Consider the following 26,894-nt stretch of genomic DNA (forward strand, 5'->3'; position numbering starts at 1 on the left):
TTACTGGAGAGAAACACTGTCCTATCACACTCCATAAACACATCCACTAAAAAACATGCGGTATTTAAAAAAGAAAAACATGTTTTGTCAAAATGTATATAGTTCATGTACACAGACTCAGCCTCTGCTCTGTAAGACAACATGCCCGGTTCAGGTCCAGGATTGATGGTGGTGACTGTGATGGTGATAAGGCGCTCGTAGATAAGCATGTTGCTTGGACTGAAATAATTAACTTAAAGGACGTAAATGAGACAATGGAATTGGTGTTTCAGAACACTAACGCTGAGGCACAAACTTCGATTGTATACCTTTAATTCATGTATTAGTGATAAGAACAGATAAGAGTTTCATAATATTTGCAGTTATAATTAAATATATATAAATAAAATCTAGAAATATACATCCATGTTTTTATTATAACAGTCAATTCAATATAATTTCAATTCAATTTAAAATATTGATATTTTGACGAAATTTAACTACATACTTTTCTAAGACTTATGTTTTAATCTGTTAACACCAACAGTGATTTGTGAGAGCTCTCAGATATTAAGTCTGGGGACTACTGCAAATGAAGTACTAGTGCAGAACAAACAAGTGACCTACCATCTATTGCCGAAAGAAGGACTCTGGAATGGTCGTACGCGATAACATTGGCATATCTGTTCTTCGGTTTGTTGACCTCCAGGTTTGAGTGTTCCCAGGTGAACTGCTGACCTGGATCTATGGACTGAAAAACAGTGAAATATTATTATTTATTTCAGACTTCCATAGACAGGCGGATCTTTAAAGCATTAAAAATGCCTCAGTACCAAAACCACTAATTTATAGAATATCAAACAAACCATCTTTTGAAGTAATCCTGCTTGGACAAAAAGCATTTACTTAAGCTCTAAGCTATTGATACACCCAGCTGTGGTGCGGCTTGAAAAATAAAACGTTTGTCACTGATCATACTTAAAATAATAAGCTAAACATTTTGGAAAATCTACAGACTGCAGTGGGAAAACTGGTCGATACAAACAGTCACCTTCAGCCTAGGCAGATGAGCAGGAACCAGACATTTCTTCACACATCGGTCTGTAATCTGGCTGATCCCCAATAAGCTTAGCATGACATGTTGATATTTTGCTGAGGGCTTACAGCTCGAGATTTATTTTGACGGAAGTTGCACTTGTAATATCTGATTGGACCAGGAAGAAAAGCAACCACAAAACAACAACACTTAAATCGTCTCAGTTTATATAATGATGAGACCTTACTTTCTATAAAAAAAATTAAGTTATAAATCAGTAACAAACAATTAATATTTAATCAATTTAATGTTTTCTAGACATTGTAAATGTGAAAGATAAATAGCTTTAACTATATAGACTGTAGACTAAATTAGCCTTGTTTGGTTTATCTATTGCTGCTGTTCTATATCTTAGTAAAATCAATGTAATATTGTAACACACACACATACACACAGATACCATAGAACATGATTTACATAAAATAAATATTATACCTTTTTGGTATAATTTATCACCCAATGCTTAAGAATTAATAACAAGTCACGCAGTCTGTTAGCAACAAAACCATTAAACTAACAACTTTTGTCTTTTTTTTTCCCTTTATCCAAATATGTTAAAGACGAAGTGTGCTCTAACATGTGGGTGTCAACCTCCTTGTTCGGTTTAGCACCCACATATTTGGCCCAACACCCAGAAAGGCCCACTGACATGTCACTGACATACTTACCGTTGCAGCACGGTTGTAAGATGATAGGATTACAGCCCCCAGGAAAACATCATTAAAACCTCAGCTGAGTTTTTTTTTTTCGCCCACCATGTTAAATCTGCTCCCAAATTAGCTGCAAAGCTGCTGAACATTTTTAGGAAAACTATTTATTTTTTTTTTGCCCATGGTTGTCTCTCGACTGGATGGCATGTCACATATTGTAATTACGACACTTCATAACAGCTGCATCAACGCTTCTAAAAAAATGATTTATTCCGTTATGAAGTCTTGCAGGAAATTAAATAGACAATGTGCAGCTCACTGCTTTTAGTAGGAATACGTTTTGTGGATCATCTTCTTGCGCAGAATTCTACATTAACATTTGGACATGTTTATATAAAGTAACTTCTCCATAGATTAAAAATGTGGCCACATAGTCCTCCCAGAATGTTCATGTTTCATTAATTGATGTCCTCCTTATTGCTCGGAATTTTATTGTTCCAATAAGTGTGACCAGCACTCGGAGGGTCATTGTTAATAATTTAGCAGCCGGAAAGTGCCTTATACAACAACATAAGCACTGGGCAGGCGAACAAATAGGAAAGCATGATGTATTTCTACCATTTTCAGTTGTAAATGGGTTTTTTTACAATGAAAAACACATCACGCCTAGCATACCAACTTTAGTGTAAGTATATTGTTCACATTATCCAAGGCCTTTTATTACATAGAAGAAAACACGATCGAGTCACAAACATTCTTTCCAAAAAAATAAATAAATCTGAAATATATTAAAACTAATATTATGTTACAGATATTTACCTCTCCCATTCTTTCTTCAAATATTTACGAGCAAACACTGCTTTCCACACATTCTCCATCGAAACACCCCCTGAAACTCTTAAATATATATATCTTGTCGTCTCAAAGATAACACCAACCTCATACTCCTGGGAAAATTTAAGGTTGTCGTTTGCTTTCAGACGCTCCAGATGATCCGCCAGGTCCATGATGGGAAGTGGGGGATGATTTGCCATACCTGGTGACAAGATAGAAGATAAGGTAAGTGAGTGTTTGGGTTGTAAATACACGGAGAAGCAACAATTGTTTCCCGGGGCATGGAAGAGGTTTTTGGGTTAGTTTGCTGAATCAAAACAGTGGCCATGCTCAGAGACAGAATGTGGAAACTTAAACAAATGAAAGAGCTGAACCGCCCCACTTGGATGACCCCGTCTAAGAGGATGTTATCGACACTCAATGCCGCAGTAGACAGTAAGCAATGACAGAAAGCATGACACTGACGGACACAGCTTCATTTTTATCTTAAAAACCAGGAGAAAATGGACTTTATGCCAGGTACTGTGTCTACATTGAATGATGACACCAGTGTCATCACCAAATATGAATATCCTCTCATGTGATAGGTGGGAATCACTACAGGAAAAGGCGGAAAAAAAGGGAAAAAGTCATGGTAAAAGCATAATTAAGACAGACTAACTTGACACATGGAGGTTACTGGTGTGACTGGTCCTACTTGTCCCTGTGGAGGAAATGTGGGTTAAATGCAAAAGCGATGTGGTGACGGTGAACGTTGGCAGTAGCAAACCAGAAGACGGACCCAGGTTTGGAAATTAATAGTTTGTTTATTGGGTTGTCCCAAAATATCTAGACCTAAAAAAGGAGGCCTTTATATTACGTAAATAGGGAATATAAATTGGAACTTTGGTGTTATATACGTGTATTTGCTAGTTTATTCTGACTTGTCCATAAAAGTGGCATTAGTGGTTTCTTTACTCGTAGTCTCGTAGGTGCGATTTGTGATGGTTGGAGGCAATAAACTTTGTTTTGTTTGTGACTATCGCAACAAAAAGAAAATGATAAAATATCCGGTAATTATTCAGAAATCGTTCAGGAGCATTCATGAATATTCATAACAATGCCTAATATGGGCCTAAAGGCATTGTTTCCTTTCATTTATCATTAGCTGACCCGAAAAATGTAGCTTTGATATTTTAACATTCAACATCGGTTCCATCTGCTGCAAGAAGAGCATGAACTTGGTGAAGTCAGGAAGGCGCAGTCGCTTCATATCATAAATAGACTGTGACTCCTGCTGGGTCTGCAGGGGACGAGTGGCCACATGTTTCACCGTGCCTCTCGACCGCTACTCAACCAAGCACGTAGGTGCAGATGTGGAAAGCATCCGTTTTAACGTCTTGTTATATATATATCTTGTTCCACCAGGACAATAGAAATCACTGATAGTCTGCTACGTTTGTCAGCTTACCTAATTTGGCCGTTTGAAATAGATGTTCCTGCCTATTGGGATTGGTCAAAAGTGGAACAATTCAGATGTATGAATTAAGCTGTTATGCCAAATTAAATAAACATCATATTTAATTGCCAAGTCATCGCAATACTCCACTTCAGTAGAGAACTTACAGTAAAGCAAGTAAGTAAGTAACACCCCAGCTCGGGCTCTATGGTCTGTGGATCAGAATCTACTGATGGTTCCTGAACACGCTTCCGGACCAGAGGAGTGAAATCCTTCCAGGCTGTTGCTCCTAAGCTTTGGAACGATCTTCCTCTCGCTCTGTGTTTGATGGATCTACAGACTCCTTCAAGAAACATCTTAAGACTTTTTTATTTGTGCAGGCTTTTCCCTGATTTTCCGGGACAGTGTCTTTTAGATTTTTAAAATGTGTATGCATTTTTAACTGTTTATTGATTTTGATTGTTTAAATTGTTTGTGACCCTGGTTTAGAAAGGTGCTTTACAAATAACTCTTACTTACTTACTTACTAACTTACTTACTAGGACTTGTTACTGGGATTGAGGTGATGTCTCTGGTCCAGTGTCCTTCCAAGACCAACTGAAAGTCTATTTTCATGTTCTTATCAAACTCTTCCAACATCTGTATTTTTGCCCTTGGTAACTATCAGCTGTCCCACAGGCCAAAAGCGTCATGTAATCTTCCATTTCTTAGTCGGATGATAGCCTTGATGTTCCAATGGAGGCCGTGAATACAGCCTATTCAGGCCCCTCTCTATACTTGTAAAGCTCTTTTGTAGGTGAGAATTAAAGATCTTTTTAACCAGAGATTGCTTTTCAAGCAAAAATATTGGCGTTACCAAGAGTGATGGGTTGATCATGATACAGCTTTAAAGTCCACTACATTGCACCCTCAGTGAAAATGTCCCGCATCCAAAGATTATAAAGTAGGGAGCACCATCTAGTGGCCTTTTAAAATAAAGACACTGTATAATAAAACAACCGATGCAGTATCATGAGGCCTCATCAACCCATTATTATCATTTATCAGAACCACATCTAGTGAATCCACAAAGAGTTTGTACTTCTATTTGAGGTGTAGGCGCAAGAAACAGCAGGTAACAAGACCTGACCCTCAACATTAAGGCGGAGGGACCCTACTCTTTTATCTGCTGAGGTTAGCACCAGTGTTCAGGTTACATCACGGTGCTGTAATCTATACCACACCAGCCTGATTCCTCTTGCCAAGGTCAACTCTTGAGAAAATGACAGTTGATACCTTCTTGAGTAGATCTATCCAAGAGTCTGGACTGCGTGCTGAGGTGAGTATACGCTACATGCAGTTGGTACATCTCAGCCTCTGACAACGACTCAAGCTCTAAAGCGGTAGCATTCTATGTCCAAAGAACCGGTCTAGAGATTCAGGGATCAGACTGCAGACTCCTCAACTTGCTGGTGCCCAATCTCCAGCGCCACAACATTTATGATTCCTCTCACAGCTGTTGGGTGAGAGCTGAGTGTAGTTGTTCTTTTTGGGCGAGTTGCTCAACCCATGCTAATGACAACATTCAAGTCAAGACTGTAAGGTTTATTATAAGAATGGGTTTCCTCCCAAAAAAAATAGTAAGGGCAAATGTATTTTAGATATTTGATATATTAGGTCCATCAATTTGTCCTGACAACCCCATTCCAAAGGCTTCCCTTCAGTGCAGGGACACTCATGTATTCCACTGTTATGTTAAACTATTATTTCTGTCTATAAACTACCATCTTCTATCTTTTTCATTATTCTTCAGTTTTTCAATAATTGCACTGAAACATCTGTCATGTTTTTTTTTTTCAAATCATGTAATAACATTAAATCTCAGTGTAATTCTAGACTTACCTGGCGTCTGAAAGTTGAGACGACGAAGCTCAACGGGATCAGTTGGGTTGTGCAGCAACATCTCCTTGCTGTTGGGTAGACTGCCTTTCCGAGCTTCGGTTTCAGCCCTTTTTCTGCACGAGGAGGATAATTATTCATTACATTTCATTGTGCACCAAACTCACTTCACAAACATAACCCAGCAATTATACGGATTCGGTTGTGTAATTGAATGATTGGAAGAAAATACTGGACTGAACGACACAAGTTAACAGAAAAGACTATGATTATTTTTAACACAGGTATTAAATTAGAGACCTACGAGATTTTTCAATACAGGTATAATTATTTCAATTTATGAACTACTTTTTTTTACATTAGGATAATTTTTTTTTTTTACAAGGACACATATGGGATTCAACAATGCTTTAATCTGTGTTCACTGCAAATTAATCCCAAGAAATGGTCATCAATAAGTAGCCTCTAGCAGGAAAATCGTAATTCAGTGTTCATTATCAGTCCTCAAACAAACAAGCTTTCCATCCTCTAGTATAATTCAACGGGATAAGAGACCCGTCTCTGCCAATCTCCATGTATTTTGGGACAACAAACCATCCAACCTAACTTAAACATTTAAAACTGAGACAGAACATCCATGCAAACATCAGCACAAACAAATTGACACAGTGTGTGTTCTTAAAATATTGTATCACAAGACTTGATACAAACATGAATATGGTAGTGAATGCTGACGGTTAATGCTCAAGTCCTGTGTAGGTCATGTGACATTAGGAATCTCTAAGCAAATGGTCACCAATGATTTAAACTGCTTATGTGACCTATGTTAAATCTAGTTCATTCTTCAATCCAAATATGGTTTCTCTATGCTGTAACCAATTATCTTTCATCTTTAAATAAAATATATACAACAAATATATATGGTGTTCAACAACTGCCATTTTAATACAGCTGTCATCATGGTTTTACAATATTTACATTAATCACAATTTAAATTCTTGTCCTTGTCAACAATGGTGATTTTAAAGTTCTTTCTCTTGTCTTACCTGTCTGGTTTGCTGCTTTGTTCGTAAGCAGAGAAAAGAAAGACATTGACAAAAGATTAAGTGATAAACTCTCGACTTAATAGACAGAGTGAAAGACTCACTGACAAAACTCAACAAACAACAGCGAATGAATCTCAATGATTTCGCAAGTGCTAGGAATGGAGCATCAACTTCATTTTGGTTAATCTCCAAACAGGAGGGATTGAAAAGTCACAGACGGCCACACACACACACACACGCATGCACACACATTCTATTAACTATTTGAATACATTTTTAATGAATTCAAATGCATAAACAATAAGACAGACTTTCGATAGAACGCAACATTATATTTAATTTAAATTCCTTGTATTAGCTTCCTGAGAGCTTCAGAATGTATTTACATTTTGTGTAATGATTCATTTAATTTTGAGGAGTCATGACTGACATTGAAAGATGTTATTTTGACAAAGCTCTTAACTTTGTCATTTTGCCTGGAGGGTCTGTGAGTGTCAACGTGACCCACCTTGTAATTTTCAGTATTATCATATGAACTTAGAGAGACTTTTCGAAGTTACCAGGTAAATAAAATGAGAACCTGACAAAACAAGAGCCAAGAAATAATAATTCAGATTTGGCCTTTAAGCTTGTTTAACATGTTAATTTATTTGAATGTTCTTATTTTTGGTCATTTTTTTATCATTTCCCTAACACATTTGGTACAATGTTGGTATTGAGTAAAGCAGCTTGCATTAACATAGGAATTTTAATCACTTAAAACTAAAGATAATGTCACTAAGCTAAGAAATAGATGAAAGAACACACCTCAATGCTAAAAGAAATGTGACACTTTTGTTACTCTCAAGCAACAGTTGACATTTATTAAATCTATATATAACTTAACATTTGAAGACTAGTGAAGGTCCTGATTAACGCAGAAAACTGTTTCTCTATTTAACAAAGCATGTTACTGTTTTTGAATATATGTTTATTTATTTCTATTTTTTGTATATATAGACATATTCTTTCTTTTTAAAAAATTGAAAGCATATTTGTTTCAGTCCTATACCAACTCTGCCTGAAGACAGAGAGGATCGCTCACTTTGAAGGCGATGAGACAGAGAATGACGTGAGTGTTTCGAGCAGCGCTGTCAGAAAGTGAATGGTTAAAAATGAGCGCTTGATTCGGACTCCCCGGTGCCATCAGTAGTATCACGGCATGGGGGGGGGGGGAAGAGGGGTTTCAGATCGTCCAGGGTGCTCGCCCCAGCTGCGAGGCCCCTCAAGCTGCTCGCCCATAAATGCGTGACAGAGCTGAGTCTCTGCACTCCTACACTTGACTGATGAGCACTGACAGCACAAGGTCTGGCTATCGCTATTGGCTTCCAATCCAGGAAAAAGGCAGTTTTTGATTTGGTGAGAAAAAAAAATTGAAAGTATTTTCTACAGCTGTACACGTGTGAGTGTGTGTGTGTATGTGTGCTTGCGCGTTTGTTTGCATCCTGGGGAAGATGGATGTGTCTGATTAAGTTTCAGTCAACAGTCCGTGTGACGAATGGAAGCCGTCCAAATTTGATGGCTTTTCGCTTTGACTGGATGTGCACAGATATCTAAGCCGCAGACCGAAAAGAGCAGTGGCTGCTATTGAAGGGGTTACTGTGGAGGTTTGTGAGCTGAAAACAAATCAGCATGTGGCTGACAATGTAAATTAATCTACCGTCGTAATTCAAATAATTCACCTTATTTCTATTAAAAAAAACAAAGACAGAAATTCACCTTTTGTAGAGCAAGATTGCTATGACGATGCAAATGATGAAGACCACGGCCAGCACTGGGCCCACTACCCAGATAAGACCCTCCTCTTCATCGATTATGGGTTGGGGATCAAAGTCCGCAGAAACCACCGGGTCTGAGTATGGGCTGGTGGCATACATGATCTGAAAATAAATCAATGGAAATTCACATTTTCATCATAAAAAAAAAAACTCTTATGAAAACTTGTGTAGGTGGGAGATGACATTGATCTGCTAAGTGCTGTATCCTGCAGCTGATGACGCCGTCACACATTTGTCACTATTTCAATGAAATTAGGCAATCACCAAATAAATACACGGAAACAAAATCAATGAAAATGCATATCATCGTGTGCCACCTCAATTGAAACATAAAGGAAATGTTTGTTGACGTTTTTCTTTTGCTAATAACCATCTAGCTCTCCTCTGCTTGTGAAGTTTAATTGACCCGTTTCTTATTTGAAAAGACAATGTTTGATTGCACTCAAGGGAAGAAGATATGTCTTCCTGTCCTTCATTATCATCTCAGCTCCAACCCAGTTTGAGTTCGGCAGAGTTTAGACCCGTAGCTCATCAAATTCTACCGGCGGTTGCACAAACACACACACACACATATGTGAACGTGATCGCACGCACACACTCACACACGCACACACACACACCTGGAGCAACACAGATAAGGTAGACTGGACGCAATTAAGGAGGCGCTGTGTTATCGAGATATTCCAGCAATCAGCTGAGTCTGTGGAGAGTTTCTCTCCCTGAAGCAACAAAGGTCTTCGACTGGATGCCGAGGAAGTTGGAGACAGTGGACACGATGAAATTGCATTTTCTTTTGACAATAGATTACGTTTTCAGATTCAGGTAAATCTCACATCCTGACAACACAGATATAGCAATGTATTTTGTATTTGTATGGAAATCATTTCATTTTTAAAAGACAATGAGCATGTGAGATCAAATTGAAAAAAATAAAGCAATTAAAATTAAAAGTTCAAGACTTTAACTTTAACCTCTCCCTGTTGTTGACAGGATATAGTACAGTATATCCTAGTGATGGGTTGATGAAGCCTCATGAAGCAGCTGATGCTGTATCATGATACAGTTTGGAAGACCACTAGATGGCACCCTCAGTGAAAATAATGCCAGGTTTCTTTGACTCAGTAGATCAGAGCCAAAGATTATAAAGTAAAGAGTGCCATCTATTGGTCTATTAAAACATCCAATGCAGTATCATGAGGCCTCATCAACCCATCACTAATAGATACTATGTATTTTCTGAGCTGAGCACTTTGTTTACCCGTTTTCCTTTTTAGTAAATCAAAATAACACTCATCTGTCATTCAGATCTTGAAATGTTTTTAAGGTTTTTATGTTTTGTTTGGTGGCCATGTAAACACACACAGACAGTGCTTTTTCGTCGTTTATATGTCTTGGACATAACACAAGCAGTAACAATATAATGTAGTTAATATTTATTTTTACGCTTTTTAAGCTGCCAAATTTTACTATGTCTGAGGATGACAATTTATATTTAAATATGAATGGTATACTAAAAAGGTATAAATAACTAAATCAAATATTTATATTAAGTATACATTCCTATTCCTCATCAATTTAACCACCTATTGAAATTAGAAAAATTTTATTTGAACTATGACACATTTTCTATTGGTAAAAGGAGCTATTTACCAAATACTTGGAAATAAATCGCTTATGAATAACACATTTAACAATTTAATCAAAAAGCTATGATGTAAACCGATTGAAAAGTATAAAACAAAAGTCAATATTTCAGATGTGTGGTACTTTACAGTAAAGTACAGTACAGTATATATTTAAACCACTCTTGATTTTTTTAAGACAACGGTGATCAAGCGAGCACTGACTCTTATATCATTCATTGTATCATTCAAATTAGGGACAGAAAAGAAAACATGGTATGCCTAAAAACGCAATCTTAGACAACGCAGTGTCATAACTATTGATCTAAGAACTTCAGAGATTTTGTTTTTTATCAAGAGAAAAAATAAAAAAACATCTCAAAGACGTACATTTTCAGACATCTCCAGCGCAGCCAGCACAAAGAAGATGTACTCCTGTCCATTCTGCAGTTGCTTGTTTTCAAAGTCCCCGTAGATCTTTCCATCACCGAGATTGAAATTTTTGGGCAGCTCCTTGAAGTAGGCAGCGATGTACGGTTTTGGTTCAGCCTGTCTCCTGACACGAAAACTTTGCCGGGTTTGATTGATTTCCTTCAGCAGCTGCATCAAGAAAACGAGAAGATTGACACAAATAAAAAGTTGGCTTGATTGAAGGATGCGGGAATCTCTAAAAATAACTAATCATTTTTAGACTCGCAGGTAAAAATAGACCAGTGTCTCATTTTGGAAATCTAGGGAGGGGTGGTGGTCCAGGAACTCTAGATAATTATCCATCTTCAATCACTCTGACTTCCACTCTGCCTTGATTACTTACAGTGCTAACATCATGACAAAATAGTAAAATACTTTCACGTTCGGTTCTCAATGTCCTCCAGTTATTTGCTTGAATTTCAAACACAAACTATTTTTAACTAAAACAAGGGTTGTTGCGGGTGTCTGGAACCATCTCAAGTAAGTAAGTAAGTAACAGTTATTTGTAAAGAGCCTTTCTAGACCAGGGTCACAAAGCGCTTGAACAATCAAAAGCAATACACGGTTAACAACAACATAATAACAACATAAGACAAATACAGGAGGTCTAGAAAATCAGGGAAAAGCCTGCACAAATAAAACAGATGTTTCTTGAAGGAGTCAGTAGATCCATCAAACGCAGAGGGAGAGGATGATCGTTCCAAAGCTTAGGAGCAACAGCCTGGAAGGATTTCTCTCCTCTGGTTGTGGAACTGTGTGCGAGGAACCATCAGTAGATTCTGATCCACAGACCTCAGAGCCCGAGCTGGGGTGTAAGGCTGGATCAGATCACTGATGTTAGGAGAAGCCTGACCATGAATAGATCTGAAACTAAGAACCAGAATTTTAAAGTTGATCCTGAAAGAAACTGGCAGCTAATGCAGAGTCTTAAGGATCAGAGAAATGTCAGTTCTTCTACTAGAGCCGGTCAGAATTATCCCTGCAGAGTTTTGTATTATCTGCAGGCGAGACAGCTCCTTCTTGTTTAGACATGACAATAAACTGTTATGACTGTTACAATCTTACTTTGATACAATTAAAGGTTTGAGCGTGAAAAAAAAAATCGAAAGCAATAAATAAGCAACAAAATAAGATTCAAGGTTCAAAGCTTTGTTTTAATTTAAACGGATAGTCCTGGTACTACTATTAATTATATAGAAAATAATGGCATTATTTTGAGTGTGCTTGTGTGTGTGTTTGGTTAGGAAATGGAATACAGACTGAACACCTCTATGATCTGACCTCATATAAAAAGTTTCTAAGTATTTTGTGCATTTGTGTAGCTTTTGCCTGACAGTAGACGGCAGATGAAGGTCTGAGGCTGCTCTTCATGTAATTACCACCAACCAGCGAGCAGGAGGAGAGGGTGATGTGCAAGTTTGCAGTGGTTTTGAGGGCTACTTCATGTTCTCATTTCCATATGAACAGTGCTCTCTGCAGCTATTTGCATCAATCATCTTTCCCCTGGCTCACTTTGCTGCTCAAACTTTTTAGTTGAGCTTTGAGGCAAATACATTTGTGATATGTAATATGTCCTCTGACATCTGGAGGATGACTGATTAACGTAGAAGCTTCGACTGACTTTCAGTTTTTCTTTGAAACTTACTTCTTCTAGGTTCATTTCATCCGGATTGTCCCATGGTTTGAAGAACTTTCCAGTGCGTTGTTTCTTCAGTGGCACCACCACGATGTAATAGCCCCTGGAAAAACAAACAAAATAAGATTTTTTTTTATTATATTATGATATTTGTAACAATAGGCAGCTGTTTATGAGAGTGCTTTCGATGAGGAGTGATGTTAATGTTGTGAAATAGTGAGTGGCTGATGAACCTTCATGTAAAAGTGTCCTATGTTTAGAGCTCAGGAGGTGGCGCTCTCTATACAATTGATGCGAGTTTTCAATAAAATAGCTGTTCAAGCAATACATTATAAAGCAAATCATTCATCTAATGGGTTATAAAACAAGACACTATTTTATCAAACTTCAATTACTGATCTAAGGCACAAGACCCCATTGAAAAATGTCAAATTTTGATGAACATTTTAACTTTATATTACATGATGCATGACACATATTTTTTAGAATTTCAGCTCCTTTCTTCCATTTAATGGGGATGCAAAGGGAGAGATTTAATACAATAATTGTATGACAACAAATCCACCTAAACCCTCTCTCTTCAGACAGTTTGGGTTATTTGATTTTCAAATGTATGTATTTGTTTGGATGTTAGCTTCATGATAGTGTGTTGCCTCTTTTTCCACTTATTTATATTTATTATTTATTATTTATGTATTTAAGTGTTATTCTTGTAGCAGAAGTGATTATGGTTTGTACTTTTTAGAGATGGGTTGATAAGGCTCTGTGATACTGCATCAGTTGTTTCATCTTACAATGTTTTTATTTTAAAATACCAATAGATGGCATTCTTAACGTTTTAATCTTTGGCTCTGATCTACTAATTCAATGAAACCTGGCATTATTTTCACTAAGGGTGCCATCTAGTGGTCTTTCAAACTGTATCATAAAGTGTCAGCTGGCCATTGAGGCCTCACCAATCCATCACTAGTATGAACTGATTTCACACAAATCTGGACAAATGTGTGTGTAAATATGCAAGAGTCCCTGGACGTGTCTGGGCTGTTCCTGTTGTGTGCAAACATGCACTTGAACCGACTCTGTTTCCACTTGTTTCGCGTTTTTTCGAAGGAAGGATGATGAGGGTGACTAGTTAGATGTCAGATGTACGGATAGTCTTAAAGCCTTCACATTTTAAGAATTATCAGATGGAGTTCTAGGCGATTTTATTCGTGTCCTCGTGTGCACGCAGGGAAAATAAAGGTTCAAAGAGATTGTGATCCTTCTTCAGGGTGGCAGGGGAGATAATGGTCTTGAGGTTGTTGGGCTATCTAGTATGATACTGCACTCACTGGGCTCAGCAAGAGAAGCAACGTCGGAGGCAAACAGTGGGAACCAATTAGCTTAATCTGTGGCATGGGACATGGCGAGCCTAGCTACAAACTCAAGTGCTCCTTGGCCTTCTGACAACCTTAGGCTTTGTTGCAAAGCCAGCAGAGTCTTGAAATGGCTCACAAGAGGGTACTTAACTAAGCCAGGCAACTTCAGAGTGTAAGGACTGAAGCCAAGAGGACATTACGCCATGACCAATGGGTGAATCTAAATGAATCAAGATAATTCACAGACCAAGAACTACATCATAACTATTTAGAAATGACTAGTCCGTGGATTTTACAGTGTTATCCTGAATTACATGTTTTTTGTAGTGGGTCTTTGAGAATTCTGGGGCAGGATATTCACAGTAGTTGGCTATTACACCACTTAATTACAAAGCATCTGCATATTTAGTTTTTTTTTCTCTCTGCTTATGTAAAGCTTCATAAACACTTTAATTCAGTGATCATGAGTGGAAATGTAGGTATAAATGTACACAACATTTCAACAACTATAGCTTATAAAGCTAATAAAATAAACACTGTCATCAGTGAACAGAGAAGCAGACGGAGAATGGATGCTCCTCCCCAGATGCAACACTAATAGACTCAGGGACTCATACATTCTTCATGCTATTAGACTGTTTAATTCTGAGTTTGGGGGCAGAATCGGACTGAAAGTATGTATTCTATGTTAATCTTTGTTTCCTTTTCTTTGCATAATTTCCCTTTGATTTACGTTCTTTATTTTGATCTATATTCTTTATCCTTGCATTTTCTCATCTCTTGCACTTGAACTTTGTTCTTTTGTTTGCACTTTGTTCTTGTTTTTATGATGTCTGCTCTGAACTGGAAACCCAATTTCCTAAAGGAGATCTCCATAGGCATTAATAAAGCCAGTCAATCTAATCTAATCAATCTAAATACTATAAGGGTTGTGGGCCATTTCAATCTAACATCATCCTAAAAGCAACTTACCACACTGTCCCAGATGTCTGCACCAAAGGTAGCTCTACAGTTGCCATTCCATCAGAATTGGTCTTTCCAATCAGGTAAGGTTTGGTGCGAAGGATGTCTGGTGCCGTCATGGTGGACACACGGTGTTGCAAACCTCCTGCACTGTTCCCACGGTTGGTCAGCAGAAAAGAGTACTGTGTCTCCGGCTGAAGACCAGTGATGAGCTTCTCTGTCAGCTTCCCATCCACCTCCACGCTCTGCCCTTTGTCATAGAGGATCTGAGGATATTTAATAGAGGATAAGGAGTAAGCCCAGTGCTTTACACTCTGAATGGGGTTTGAGTCCATCTATTACTCACTGTAAAAGGCTGTGCAGGGTTGTAGGTGTCCGGGATTTCCCACGTCAACAGTACCGAAGTCTTCATAGCAGCTCTCACATGAAAGTTCTTTGCAAACACTGCTAAAACAAATGGGGATTGACTTATTAAGACAATGTCCTTAAGCTTACAGGAGCACCACTGGCCCAGGCACATCTTACCTGAGGAAGTCTCTTTCAAAAGCAACTTTACTAAACCTTATCGTCTTGCATAGACTTTTACATTAACGGATTAATATTTGCATGATGATAAGACACACAAGCGTACACACCGCACGCTCATTCACACGCATGCACGTACCAACCATGTATTAAACAGAAGAGTCAAAAATAAAATATGGAAACTATAGATTCTCACAACCAAACCTTGAGTTTTGAAAAGCTGCACAGGCAAAGGATGTGAAAAGAGTTGGCACGGGTCAGAGATCTGGTCCTACCTTGATCCAAAGGCTGTGTCCTGAATTGGACACTTGGGCTATATGAGCCGGAACCCTTGCTGGTGAAAGCACACATTTTAATATCATAAGTGGTATCTGCTTTAAGACCATCCAAGATGACTGTGGACTCGGGGGCTGTGATGAACAGTTCAGAGGGGCTGCGTGGACTGTTAATGTCTTTATACTGCAGAGCATATTTTATGATTTGACCGTTTCTCTCGGCCAGGAGGACCGGATGCCAATTGACCTGAATGGTGGTGGTAGTGGCGCCCTCTGCTGTGATGCTTTGAGGGTAGCCACTTGGCGCCGCTTCATTTGTGGTGATCTCTTTGACAGTCTCGTCCCCGAATCCCACCTTGTTGCGAGCAGAGAGGCGAAATGTATAAGACGCTCCCTTGTGGATCTCTTTGGTGGTGTAGTGGTTCTCCCGCTCAGGGAACTCAATCACGGTAAGTGGATCCATGTCTTTGCGACCGAAGCGAAGCCGATAGCCTTGCAGTGGTCCGTGGGTCACTGCTGGGGGATGCCACTGGAGGAGAGCTGTGCCCATGTTAGTGGGACTGACCATAAGCCGAGGTTTTTCGGGGACTAAAGGAGGGGAAAGCAGAGAAGCATATTATGTAGACAGTGTGAATTAGTGATGGGTTGATGAGGCCTCATGATACAGCATCAGCTGCCTCATGAGACTTCATAAACGCATCATGTGTGTTTGTTTTATTATTATATTTATTATTAAAATATGTATCTTTCAATTCATGTTAAACAGTTGAGCCTTAATTTGTGAAACTTGGAACAAAATGGTGGTCGAAAATGGTAAACATTGGGGAATTTTTTGAAGAGTCACGGCAACATAGGTGATCTGGTGGATTATTCTTATTCATGGTTTATGTTTAAATATTAATACCGTCACTGAGTTTTTGTTTGTGCTGAAACCTGCCATCATATTTATTGAAGATGCCCTCTAGTGGCCTTTTAAACTGTATTGTGATACAGCATCAAATAATAGAATGGCTGTTTTGCCAAAAACTCTTCCGACGGCAAATATTGTTTTAAAACTTGAACACTGAATTACCCGACTAGTGTACATCATATCACATGATTAATTGAAGTCAAATACACTCTGATAACAACCTCTAATGCCCAGTAGATACGACACTGAGTCAGTGGACATTGTTATGGTTGTTTAAGCCCAATCTTCTGATTATGTTTTACATTTTAATCTTTTACTTTTTGAAAAAACACTAACTTGAAAACCATTAAAATGATATAATCGGGATTATGTAAGTTTTACAAAATGAAAACACTATGTGAAGACGTTAATTTGTACCTTATTATAAACATTATATTTATCATTTTAACGTGTTGAAGAGTTTCCATTATGGGCCCTAACAGAAGCAATGCCACTAATTTTCTGCACTCCATTTACTTACTCCCAAATTGCAATTAAACAGGTCAATGATTGTGTTGTGTATTATGAATTAACAGCCCAGAATTCTATCACTTAACATCATTACTAGTCAGTGATTAAAGTTTTTTCTTGTTTAACGTCATCTTCAGATCCTTCCATCAAGCCCCTTATTGTATCTGTAAAACTGTACTAGTATTAATAACATAGGTATAAACATTTTAACGAGAACAAATCTGAACTAATTTACCACAGCTTGTGACCCATGTAAGTCATGTTTTAAATTAACAATAGAAACTGTAAATCGCTAATCTGTTTTCTGATCACACAGAGAATCTAAGGCTTAATTAATATTAAAATAGAGGAATTTGAAATTCTATACAGATTTCACATAGACTAGCATGTGTGTTTTCTGTTAGTGTGTGTGTGTTTTTGTGTGTGCCCCATTTTCAGAATTTAAGTACAAAGCAATATCTACGCAATTCCTGGTACATAAATGGTCACAAATATTATATTCTGCTACTAACAACAAACACAAAGCCCCTCTCAGGTGGACTCTCATTACCTGCACCAGTGGTGGTGATGAGTTTGGGTTTGCTGCGTGCCCCGTCGCCTTTGGTTGTGTAGGCAGCCACGGTGACCGAGTATGTGGTTTCAGCCTGCAGCTCTATTATGATCATTTCCTGTGGACAAATATTTCATACATTTCCATTCAATTATGATGGTCTTCATTATGTTGTCAACTTAACAGTGCATATTGTTTAATGCTGTCAAATATCCTTGTATTTTACTCCCATTCCATTTCATATTTACGGTTTCTTTAAGTAGGGATAAATGATGACGTTGAAATCAGCTGCCTTTGTTTGTTATACCTACTGGTTGACAGTCATGTCAACTAATCCACTTATTTCTTTAAGGAAAACAGTGGGTTAGGAAATGTTGTCATAATGAAGACATTTTGTTTTTTTTAGCTTCACTCACATTTGTCTACCAGTTTATCTCTATATTATATGACAATATCAGCCATCTCCTCTCTATTCCATGCTGCACGCAGCAGTGAACTTTAAATAGATTCAATAAAAAAAAGGACAATTAAAAAATGATATGAATCAGCAGCTATTGTCGTCCTCAGCATTTCCCATTAGGGGTTGCCACAGCGAGTCAGCGTCACGCACCATACCCTATTTTACGCTGTCATCAAACTTATGTAGCCGTAATATGGCCTTTTTTTATTACATCCTTTCCCTTCATAAGTTAACTGACTGCCAGCAGGTCTTTTTTTTAAGTAGTTTTCATTGAATAAGATGTTCCAAGGTTTAAAGTTATTACTGAGTTTGAGCTACTTAAAGTCACTTTAATTAACATTTTCCTCTTTAAAAATCAGATATATCAAGTCTCCGTCAACTAATTTTTTAATAAATACATTATTAACTCATAAATATACTTAATTTATGGGGATACAATTTCAAAAAGAGTCGTCAGTTACAAGGATTTAATTTTGGTTAAAATAAAATGAAAATTCTAGCAACACCAACACACATTGCCTTTTGATTGGTGCTTTTGTTAACATACTCTTGAAATCTACTATTAAATGTTAACTATAATCCAGTCTTATTATAACATGTGATTGATTGATTATATTATAAAGATGGTTAGAAATACTTACATGGTCAGTTGTATCATCATATTCCCACTGATCAGAATGGCAAATAAAAGGAGAAAAAAGACAGATTACTACTTGGGAAATGTTCCAAGAGAAATACACATGTTAGTCCTTCATGAATGGTAATACTAGACGATGTTTAGCTTCTCAGTTGTGTTGCAAAGATAGTGGATGCGTGTGTCTAGGAGAAGGATGCTGTACCTGGGCATCATCCATCAAGATGTCCTTGATGACTGGCTGTCCCGTAGGCTCCCCATTAACCATTCTGACATAGTGCACCTGGTATCCTCGGATCTGACCGTGCTGCTTTGTGGGCATCGGCGAGCGCCAGATCACTTTAATTGATGAGGAGTTGACAGCTTCCACCTCAACTTTACGAGGTGGCCCGCTAGGCACTGGAGAAGGAACACCATGGAATAGGAAAAAGAGGTCAAAATCACAGAGAACCTTCTAAGGCCAATATTTTTTTAATGTGCTCCACAGCTCGGTGGTTCGGCAGTCATGAAAAAAAAAATAAAAAAAATGTCACAAAATTGCAGTAATGCTGCTTCAAACGCAGCAATATTTCAACAATGGTAAAGGAGGGAGGGACGACAGCAAAAACAAAAAACAAAAAAAAAAAAACAGGTCTGACAGCTGACCTCCTCTTTCAACATGGAAAAAAAGCCAAAGTTGGGCTTCAAGGTATTCTTGAAGCGTGTCAATAGTTTTGGCTAGGAAACAGGAGGGAAAATGAGTAAAAAAAAAAAAATGTAAAGAGGTTTAAAAAAAATACAGACCTGTAGCCCCCTCACCATTCCCACTGTCCAAAACATCGCACAGTTCATATAAAATTTATTTCTCTCACTTGTACCATAAAATTCAGCGGAGAAGTGAAAAATGTGACAAAATGACAGCTGGGATTGGATGTTGGTGCAACGGGAAAAAAAATCCATACCATGTGTTGAAATAGTCACGAAAAAAACGGCTTTCTCATAGTTTATTAATAAAAATAAAAATGAAAAAAAAAATAAAAATTCCCAGTAGAAGAAGTTAGAAAGGAGGAAGGGTTGTAGATTAAGTCGAGGCTGTTAGATTAAAAAGAGGGATTGGATTTGCAGCTGGAGAGGGCACATACCGTCCTCCTCCGTGCGGACCAGCAGCGGCTGACTCTCTGGTCCTGCTCCAGCATCTGTGTGAGCAGTGACTGTCACGTTGTACTCTGTCCACTTTTCCAAGTTCGCCAAAAGGTACTGTGAACTTTCTGGTGGGACGCTGGTGATTTGGTGAGTGGTGGCATCCTCCCCTTCAGTGGCAGCGTATTTGATGGTGTATTTTGTTATGATCCCATTTTGGAAATCCGTGGTCGGCGGCTGCCAACTTACAAGGACACTGGTAGAGCTGGGGCTAAAACACTGGACCTCCTGCGGGGGTCCGTAGGGGTCTAGATGGTTGAATTTTTTCAAAGGTTTTATATTGTTTGGGTGGACGATCCGTTCATTTTGGTTTGTTCGTTTAGAATTGTTGTGTAGGTTTGGGAATGATTGGAGTGACCAACAGAAAAAAAAAGAAATGGGAAAATGATATAATGAGGACACAGCACAATGAAGAGTGGAAGGTTGAACTTAAATCAAACAACGGAAACTAAGGCATCAACTGAAGTGCACTCACACGGATGACGGATGGGATGTTGGGATAGACCCTCATAAAACCTACCTTAGCATTTAAACATTAATGTTAAACATTAAAACCAAAGAATCTATTCTGGGATACATTTCTAAGCAGTTACCATCAATCCAAGAACAATAAAGGTTGATGTTTAGATATTTCAATAGAAATAGAAAAGAAACAAACATTAAGTTTGTCACCAACCTTTCCGAAGCCTGTTGGTTTGTGGTAAAAGCCTGATTATACAACAGAGAACTTCCCAGGGAGACATGACTCTTTTATTACTCTTCTGACATCGACATGCACTTGGGTTGTTAATACTTGACCTCATATTAAATTATTCAAATACCTACCTATTTTCTGCTTTACTTAAAGACCTCAGATTCATGATTCAATTATCGCTTATTATTGAAAAATGTTTTTTTGTTCCTTAACACATGCCAATCCAGTCCAAATTAGAGCAAGAGCATGAATGTGAGGTCTGCCGCATTTAGAAGAAAGAAAATACTGGGTTGAGCTTTCTATGATGTCATTACTCCGCAATCCATTTGGCTTTAGATCAAATTAAGGTCGTCACTTTGTTGATGGAAGTGCTGACATAGAAAGCAGATTTAAAAAATAAAAGTGTTTTAACAGTACCACAAGACTTTTTTAGGTCTGAAATTGTACATAATTGAATTTAAAGAATTTTTAAAAGAAAAACAGAAGTAAAAAACTGCATAAATATTCCTGGAATATAACGCAAATATTACCAATTCATGGTTGCCATGGCTCAATTAAAAGCTTGATTTATGTAACTCTTTTTGTAGTTCTGTATTTCAATGTGTGTCCAAGTTTATACAAATGTTGCGACGATGATGTCTTTACTGTCTATGTCTTTATGTGTTTTCTCTCTCTGTCGATTAAGAAAAAGTTTACGGAGGGCGAACAATGACTGACTCATAATAATTATGGTGTTTCAAGAAGACTTTGATATTTCCAAAAAATTGTTCAAATGTTTGACACTGAAAAAGTCCTGCAGTACAAGATCAGCAAAGTTGTTTTTTTTCCTAACAAGAAGCATCAAGAAACAAGGCTTCTTTTCTGATTAAATTGTCAAAATAAAAAAAGAATTTTGTTTAAAGGTGTCAATAGCAGTTGTATAAATGGTTAGGAATCTTGTTTCTTGAATGAAGAACCCAGTTTACGTGTCAAAAAAGATAGTAGGGTTTATTTTCAAATGCATTACCTTACAACTTTTGTAGTTGTGTGTTCAATTTTGCATTAGAAATGCATATGAAAATAAGCAGAACTGTCAGATGTATAGAGCGACCTACGTGTCTGGGGAGTCTCTGCAGAGATCTCGTTGGTGTACGCTCCGACGCCATGTTTGCTTCGGGCAGCCAGACGAAACGTATACGTGGTAAAGGGCTTCAAGTCCTTCAGAAAGTAGGTGGTCGTGGGTTCAAAACTGACTCGTTTCTGTTGAAAGAAGGGAAATGATACGGTCAGTCAAACAATTTTCTTTTTTTTTTACTGTAAATGTTGTTCAATGAGGATGGATGTATAGATGATGATTATATACTATACTGCTTAACTGTGTTTATAAAGTGGCCGTTAACATATCGGTGACACAAAAAAAAAGGCCAAACTTACCTCATCCTTGTCATCTCTCTTCCTGTACATGAGCTCATAACCTGTGATTTGATTTTCTTGTCCCGTCTGAGCTGGAGCGACCCATGACAGCAAAATACTGGTTTCTGATTTGGCTTCTCCTCTGAACTCAGTTGGTTGGGATGGAACTGGAACAGAAGCACGTGTAAGAAGGTATTGGATTTTGAATTAATATCAGCAATCAATAGAACGTCAACAGAACAGGTACTTGTTTGAGGAAACCCAGACCTCCATTTTATAGGCCGTTATTTATAGTCTAAGTGCTGAGTAGTGATGTGTTGATGAAGCCTCATGATACTGCATCGGTTGTTTAACGATAAAGCATCTTCATTTTAAAAGGTCACTTATGCTTTATAACCTTTTGCTCTGATCTACTAATTCAATGAAACCTGGCATCACTTTCACTGAGGTTGCCATCTAGTGGTCTGTATCATGATACAGCATCAGCTGCTTCATGAGGCTTCATTTACCTATAACTTAGCATTGACATTCTACTAATTGGCCAAAGTATTGAACATACTTTCAGAATCAAATGTGTTAGAATGTGGTAATATGGAAACAACTTGCATGTGTTCATTTTCCATACACCATCAAATACATACTTTAATCAGTTCAGACATTTCTTGATGCCCATTGTATTACCATGTGGCAGGTGATCGTCAATCCCAACAAATATATTGGATTTATACATTTATAAACAATTTTTGAAATGTTAACCGTGTGCTATTTACACATTGGGTTTCATTCATAAAGTGCAAGTAAATCCCTGAGCAGATTTTCACGTGAAGGTTTCCGCTAAGAGAAATCTACACTGTATTCATGAAGGACGTGGAATACTCAGATCTAATGGTAAACAAGTGAGTAAATAATGAATCTAAAAGTGAGAGAAGAGTCAACAGCATGAATCACCGCCCATTATTGACCATATAAGGATGATCCTGTCCACTTGTCAAAGACAAACTTTTCTGAAGCGGAGATTGAACATACTATTTTTGTCTGTAACTCTTAAAATCAACAGATTACTCTGAAAATAATCCCAACCCTTAGTCGACAAGAGGATGAGTAGAAAATGAGTGAAGTTTTAGGTGAACTCTCACTATAAATGTTATCAGAGGTGAGGTTATCCCGATGCCTTTTAGAGTTTTAAAGGTACTTTCTTTTTTTTTGTAAACATTTTGTGATTGTCACCTTTGCAACACTGCAATCACCAAGTATTTCTTTCTTTTATTAAGATAAGTTTTTTGCAGTGTAAATTAACCGCTATTTATGAATGAGACCCACTATATCTATAATGATACAAACAAAGTTATTGGGGCGGGTGTGCCTCGGATTGTTGAGCAGGTTATCCAACAGTTGGAGGATTAGGGTTATTAGGTATATAGGTCCTTTTTTTTCATGAACAGGTCTGTATGTGTGCAAGAATGTTCTCATGATATTGTGAACTCTCACCTCCAGTTTTTGCAATGATCTGAAGATCTGGAGAAAGCGGTCCATCACCCACCGAAGTGTAAGCCAGCACCTTGATGTTGTAGGTTTTATTTGGGATCAGACCCTGGATGGTGACAAAGTTAGACCCTCGGACGATCTGCTTCTCCCAGAGGTTCACGTGCTGGGTCGGCTCCAATGTGTAGTAGACTCTGTATCCCATAATCTGACCGTTGGCCTCCTCTGGCTCGTCCCAGTGAATCACCGCCGTAGTCGTGCTCATCATGTGTCCACGGACCTGCCTCGGGGCAGTACTGGGCGCTTGTTCCGCTGTCTTGGCCTCGATGCTGTCACTGGGTGGCCCTCGCCCGATGTTGTTCACAGCCAACACCCGGAACTCGTAGTCGGAGTAAGGGCTGAGGCCGCCGACACTGTAGCGAGTCGTCGCCACACCATCGATCTCCTTGTACAAGTCTTCCGAGTACTTGGACTTGTGTTGGATGATGTAGTAAGAAACAGGTTCAGGATTCCCAGAGTCCCAAGTCAGTGTGATGCTGGTGGCGGTGCGCTCAGTCACCACAGGGACTCCCGGAGCTTTAGGCAAGGCTGCGGTCAAAAAGCAATGAGAACATAAAATATTAGTTCTAGGAAGCGTTGCTACCTAAACACAGGGGGGGATATATTGCACTAATTAGTTGAAACACTTGGACAGCAGACTCAAACGATTCATATGAATCTCAGCTTTCAAACTGTTTATGACTTGAATAATTTAGAAGCTCAATTTATTGCTTTAATTCACCACACAGCAGCAGATAACAGGCAGCAGCTCCCACATGTCGTCTGAACTGTGCTTTGGGGGAACAGGCTGTCAGACTGTTATATTTCCACTCATATCTTCGTTAAGTCTGCAGGAAAAAAATAGTGTGTGTTTGTGCAAGTGTCTTATAATTCCCCGTGATACCAGAAGTAGAAATACCGTTATCAAACTGTAAGTGTGACACAAAAGTCGTTTTAAAAATACATGTTTTTTACTAGTTTTCGTAATGAAAATCGGTCGAATTTTCCTGTTTTTTTGAGACTTCAGAAAACATTTATTTGCGTTCACGTGGTCCGCCAGTTATTATACTTTAAATTTCCGACATTATTTCCCATTTTGAGAGACGTTGATTTTTGACCGTTTTTACAAGTTTTCATGATGAAAAAAGGTATAACTTTTGCTCAAAATGTATTTGCGTCCACATGGTCTGCCAGATATTATACTTTGGATTTCCGGCATTTCCCATTTTCAAAAAAGTTCATTTTTGGCTGTTTTTAAAAGATTTTGTCGTAAAAATTGTCAGAATTTTCCAGTTATTTGAGACCTCATAAACAACAAATTTACATATTTGGGGAACAGTTATTTGCGTTCACATGGTTCACCAGATATTAAACCGGTTTTGCGACATTACTTCCCATTTTCAGAGACCTTGATTTTTGGCCGTTTTTACAAATTTTCATGATGAAAAAAGGTAGAATTTTCCCCTTTTCTTTTAAATCAGAAAACAACATTTTACACTTTTGCTCAACATTTATTTGCGTCCACACGGTCCGCCAGATACTATAATTTGGATTTCCGGCATTTCCCATTTTCAAAAAAGTTAAATTTTGGCTGTTTTTACAAGATTTTGTGGTAATAATTGTACGAATTTTCTAGTTTTTTGAGACCTCATAAACAAAAAATGTACATATTTAGGAAACCTTTATTTGCGTTCACATGGTCCGCCAGATATTATACTTTAAATTTCCGACGTTATTTCCCATTTTCAGAGATGTTGATTTTTGGCCGTTTTTACAAATTTTCATGATGAAAAAAGGTAGAATTTTCCCGTTTTCTTTTAAATCAGAAAACAACATTTTACACTTTTGCTCAACATTTATTTGCGTCCACATGGTCTGCCAAATATTAGACTTTGGATTTCCGGCATTTCCCATTTTCAAAAAAGTTCATTTTTGCCTGTTTACAAGATTTTGCTGTCAAAATTGTCGTAATTCTCCAGTTTTTTGAGACCGCATAAACAACAAATTTACATATTTAGGGAACATTTATTTGCGTTCACATGGTCCGCCAGATATTCAACTGGCTTTGCGATATTTATTCCCATTTTCAGAGATGTTGATTTTTGGTCATTTTTACTAATAAATGACCAATATTTAGTCAATAGTGGCCATATATATGGGATCATTATAACCATATTAACTTGGTACAATCCCCAAATATGACTTCCGTAGTAACAGTTTGAGTCATTACTTGACATAATTACTTTTGTTTGTAAGTCGTCCACCAGCGGCTCATTTAAGTTGAAAGAGTCAAATAACATTTACACAAATCTATAGAAAGTTGGATGATAATTATGTTCTATACACGACTGCATTCTTACCTTTAACTGTGATCTGAGCCACAGCCTCTATCACGCCCAGCGTGGACATGGCGACACACGTGTAGTTGGCCGACTGCCGAACGTCGGTGAGCTCCAGGACGTTGCGTCCGATGGGCATGTCGTCCTCCGGCGTCAGGTCCTCGGCGCCGAGCATCCACTTCACGTACGGCATGGGCGAACCCACCGCCACGCACGTGATGTTGACGCTGCCTCCCGGCATGATCTCGTTGTCTGTCGGCGGGATGGAGAATCGTGGTGGCACCCGGCGGACTGAAGGGAAAATGCAGGTTTTGAATTCAATTCCAGGTTGAAAACGAAAAAAAAGCAACAAAAACTGGATTCTGTGATGTATGACGGACACAATTGATCTGGAAATGAGTTCACGTCGTCACGAGCACGGCGCACGAAGCACAAGAACAGATAAACAGATGCACAAAGAGCCCAAGAGTCAACACAAATACTCCCTGGTGTGTACTTTCAGCTCATGTGAAAGAAAAGTACAGAAAGTGGGAGTCGGATGAAGCACCAAGAGTTCAAATAATGAAATATAAAAACATAATGCAGTCTTTCCTTCAATTCACCGTCCATCCCTGGATTTCACTACAGATTAATTATATAACCTGTTCTAACTGAAATATTGTATGTCATAAAATATCAACTGTCTAATTTCTGCTATTATTATTAACTATTTACACATGTATACACATTTCCTTGATTTTCTGGAACTCCTGTGTTTAAAGTATATACTTTATTGAATATTGTTTTGATTGTTTAAGCGCTTTGTGACCCTGGTCTGGAAAAGCATTATATAAAAATCAAAATTACTTACTTACTTACATGTTTCCTCCATTTCTATTAATTGGTCCTGCCATAGAAACACAGTGTTTTTTCTGTAAACCTGCCGTCATGGTTAACCAGCAAATGAGCAGGTTTTTCAGCACATCTAAGGTTTTGCACTTCCAGCAGACCGAAGCTCTCCGAAGAGGAACCGCTTGCATTATTAAATACAACGTTTCTCACGCTCAATCCTTAATGAATATCCAATTGGATCGCACTCCCTGCAGATATCGTATTACCTTGCCCATTTAAATACCAT

The 26,894-nt window shown here is 38.1% G+C and overlaps 1 protein-coding gene across 14 annotated transcripts in view; it reads right to left on the minus strand.

Moving 5' to 3' along the window:
- Positions 1-26,894, minus strand: part of LOC148082299 (receptor-type tyrosine-protein phosphatase delta-like) — a 346,341-nt gene that overhangs the window by 21,773 nt on the left and 297,674 nt on the right. For 2 of the 14 annotated variants that reach the window (XM_087789444.1, XM_087789442.1), the window contains 19 exons: positions 25,799-26,068; positions 23,406-23,987; positions 21,939-22,084; positions 21,620-21,764; positions 19,774-20,079; positions 18,858-19,051; positions 18,660-18,686; positions 17,559-17,676; positions 15,589-16,176; positions 15,135-15,235; positions 14,798-15,054; positions 12,477-12,570; positions 10,751-10,960; positions 8,680-8,840; positions 6,922-6,936; positions 5,879-5,991; positions 3,221-3,262; positions 2,664-2,761; positions 607-730 (listed from right to left, as the gene is read on the minus strand). In XM_087789444.1, coding sequence (XP_087645570.1) covers positions 607-730; positions 2,664-2,761; positions 3,221-3,262; positions 5,879-5,991; positions 6,922-6,936; positions 8,680-8,840; positions 10,751-10,960; positions 12,477-12,570; positions 14,798-15,054; positions 15,135-15,235; positions 15,589-16,176; positions 17,559-17,676; positions 18,660-18,686; positions 18,858-19,051; positions 19,774-20,079; positions 21,620-21,764; positions 21,939-22,084; positions 23,406-23,987; positions 25,799-26,068 — 3,591 coding nt within the window. The remainder of the gene's footprint in view (positions 1-606; positions 731-2,663; positions 2,762-3,220; positions 3,263-5,878; positions 5,992-6,921; positions 6,937-8,679; positions 8,841-10,750; positions 10,961-12,476; positions 12,571-14,797; positions 15,055-15,134; positions 15,236-15,588; positions 16,177-17,558; positions 17,677-18,659; positions 18,687-18,857; positions 19,052-19,773; positions 20,080-21,619; positions 21,765-21,938; positions 22,085-23,405; positions 23,988-25,798; positions 26,069-26,894) is intronic. The other 12 variants (XM_087789449.1, XM_087789448.1, XM_087789456.1 and 9 more) reach the window with 10 other exon arrangements.

This window comes from Callionymus lyra, chromosome 4, assembly GCF_982586985.1.
Source record: "Callionymus lyra chromosome 4, fCalLyr1.hap1.1, whole genome shotgun sequence".
In the NCBI taxonomy this organism is placed as follows: Eukaryota; Metazoa; Chordata; class Actinopteri; order Syngnathiformes; family Callionymidae; genus Callionymus; species Callionymus lyra.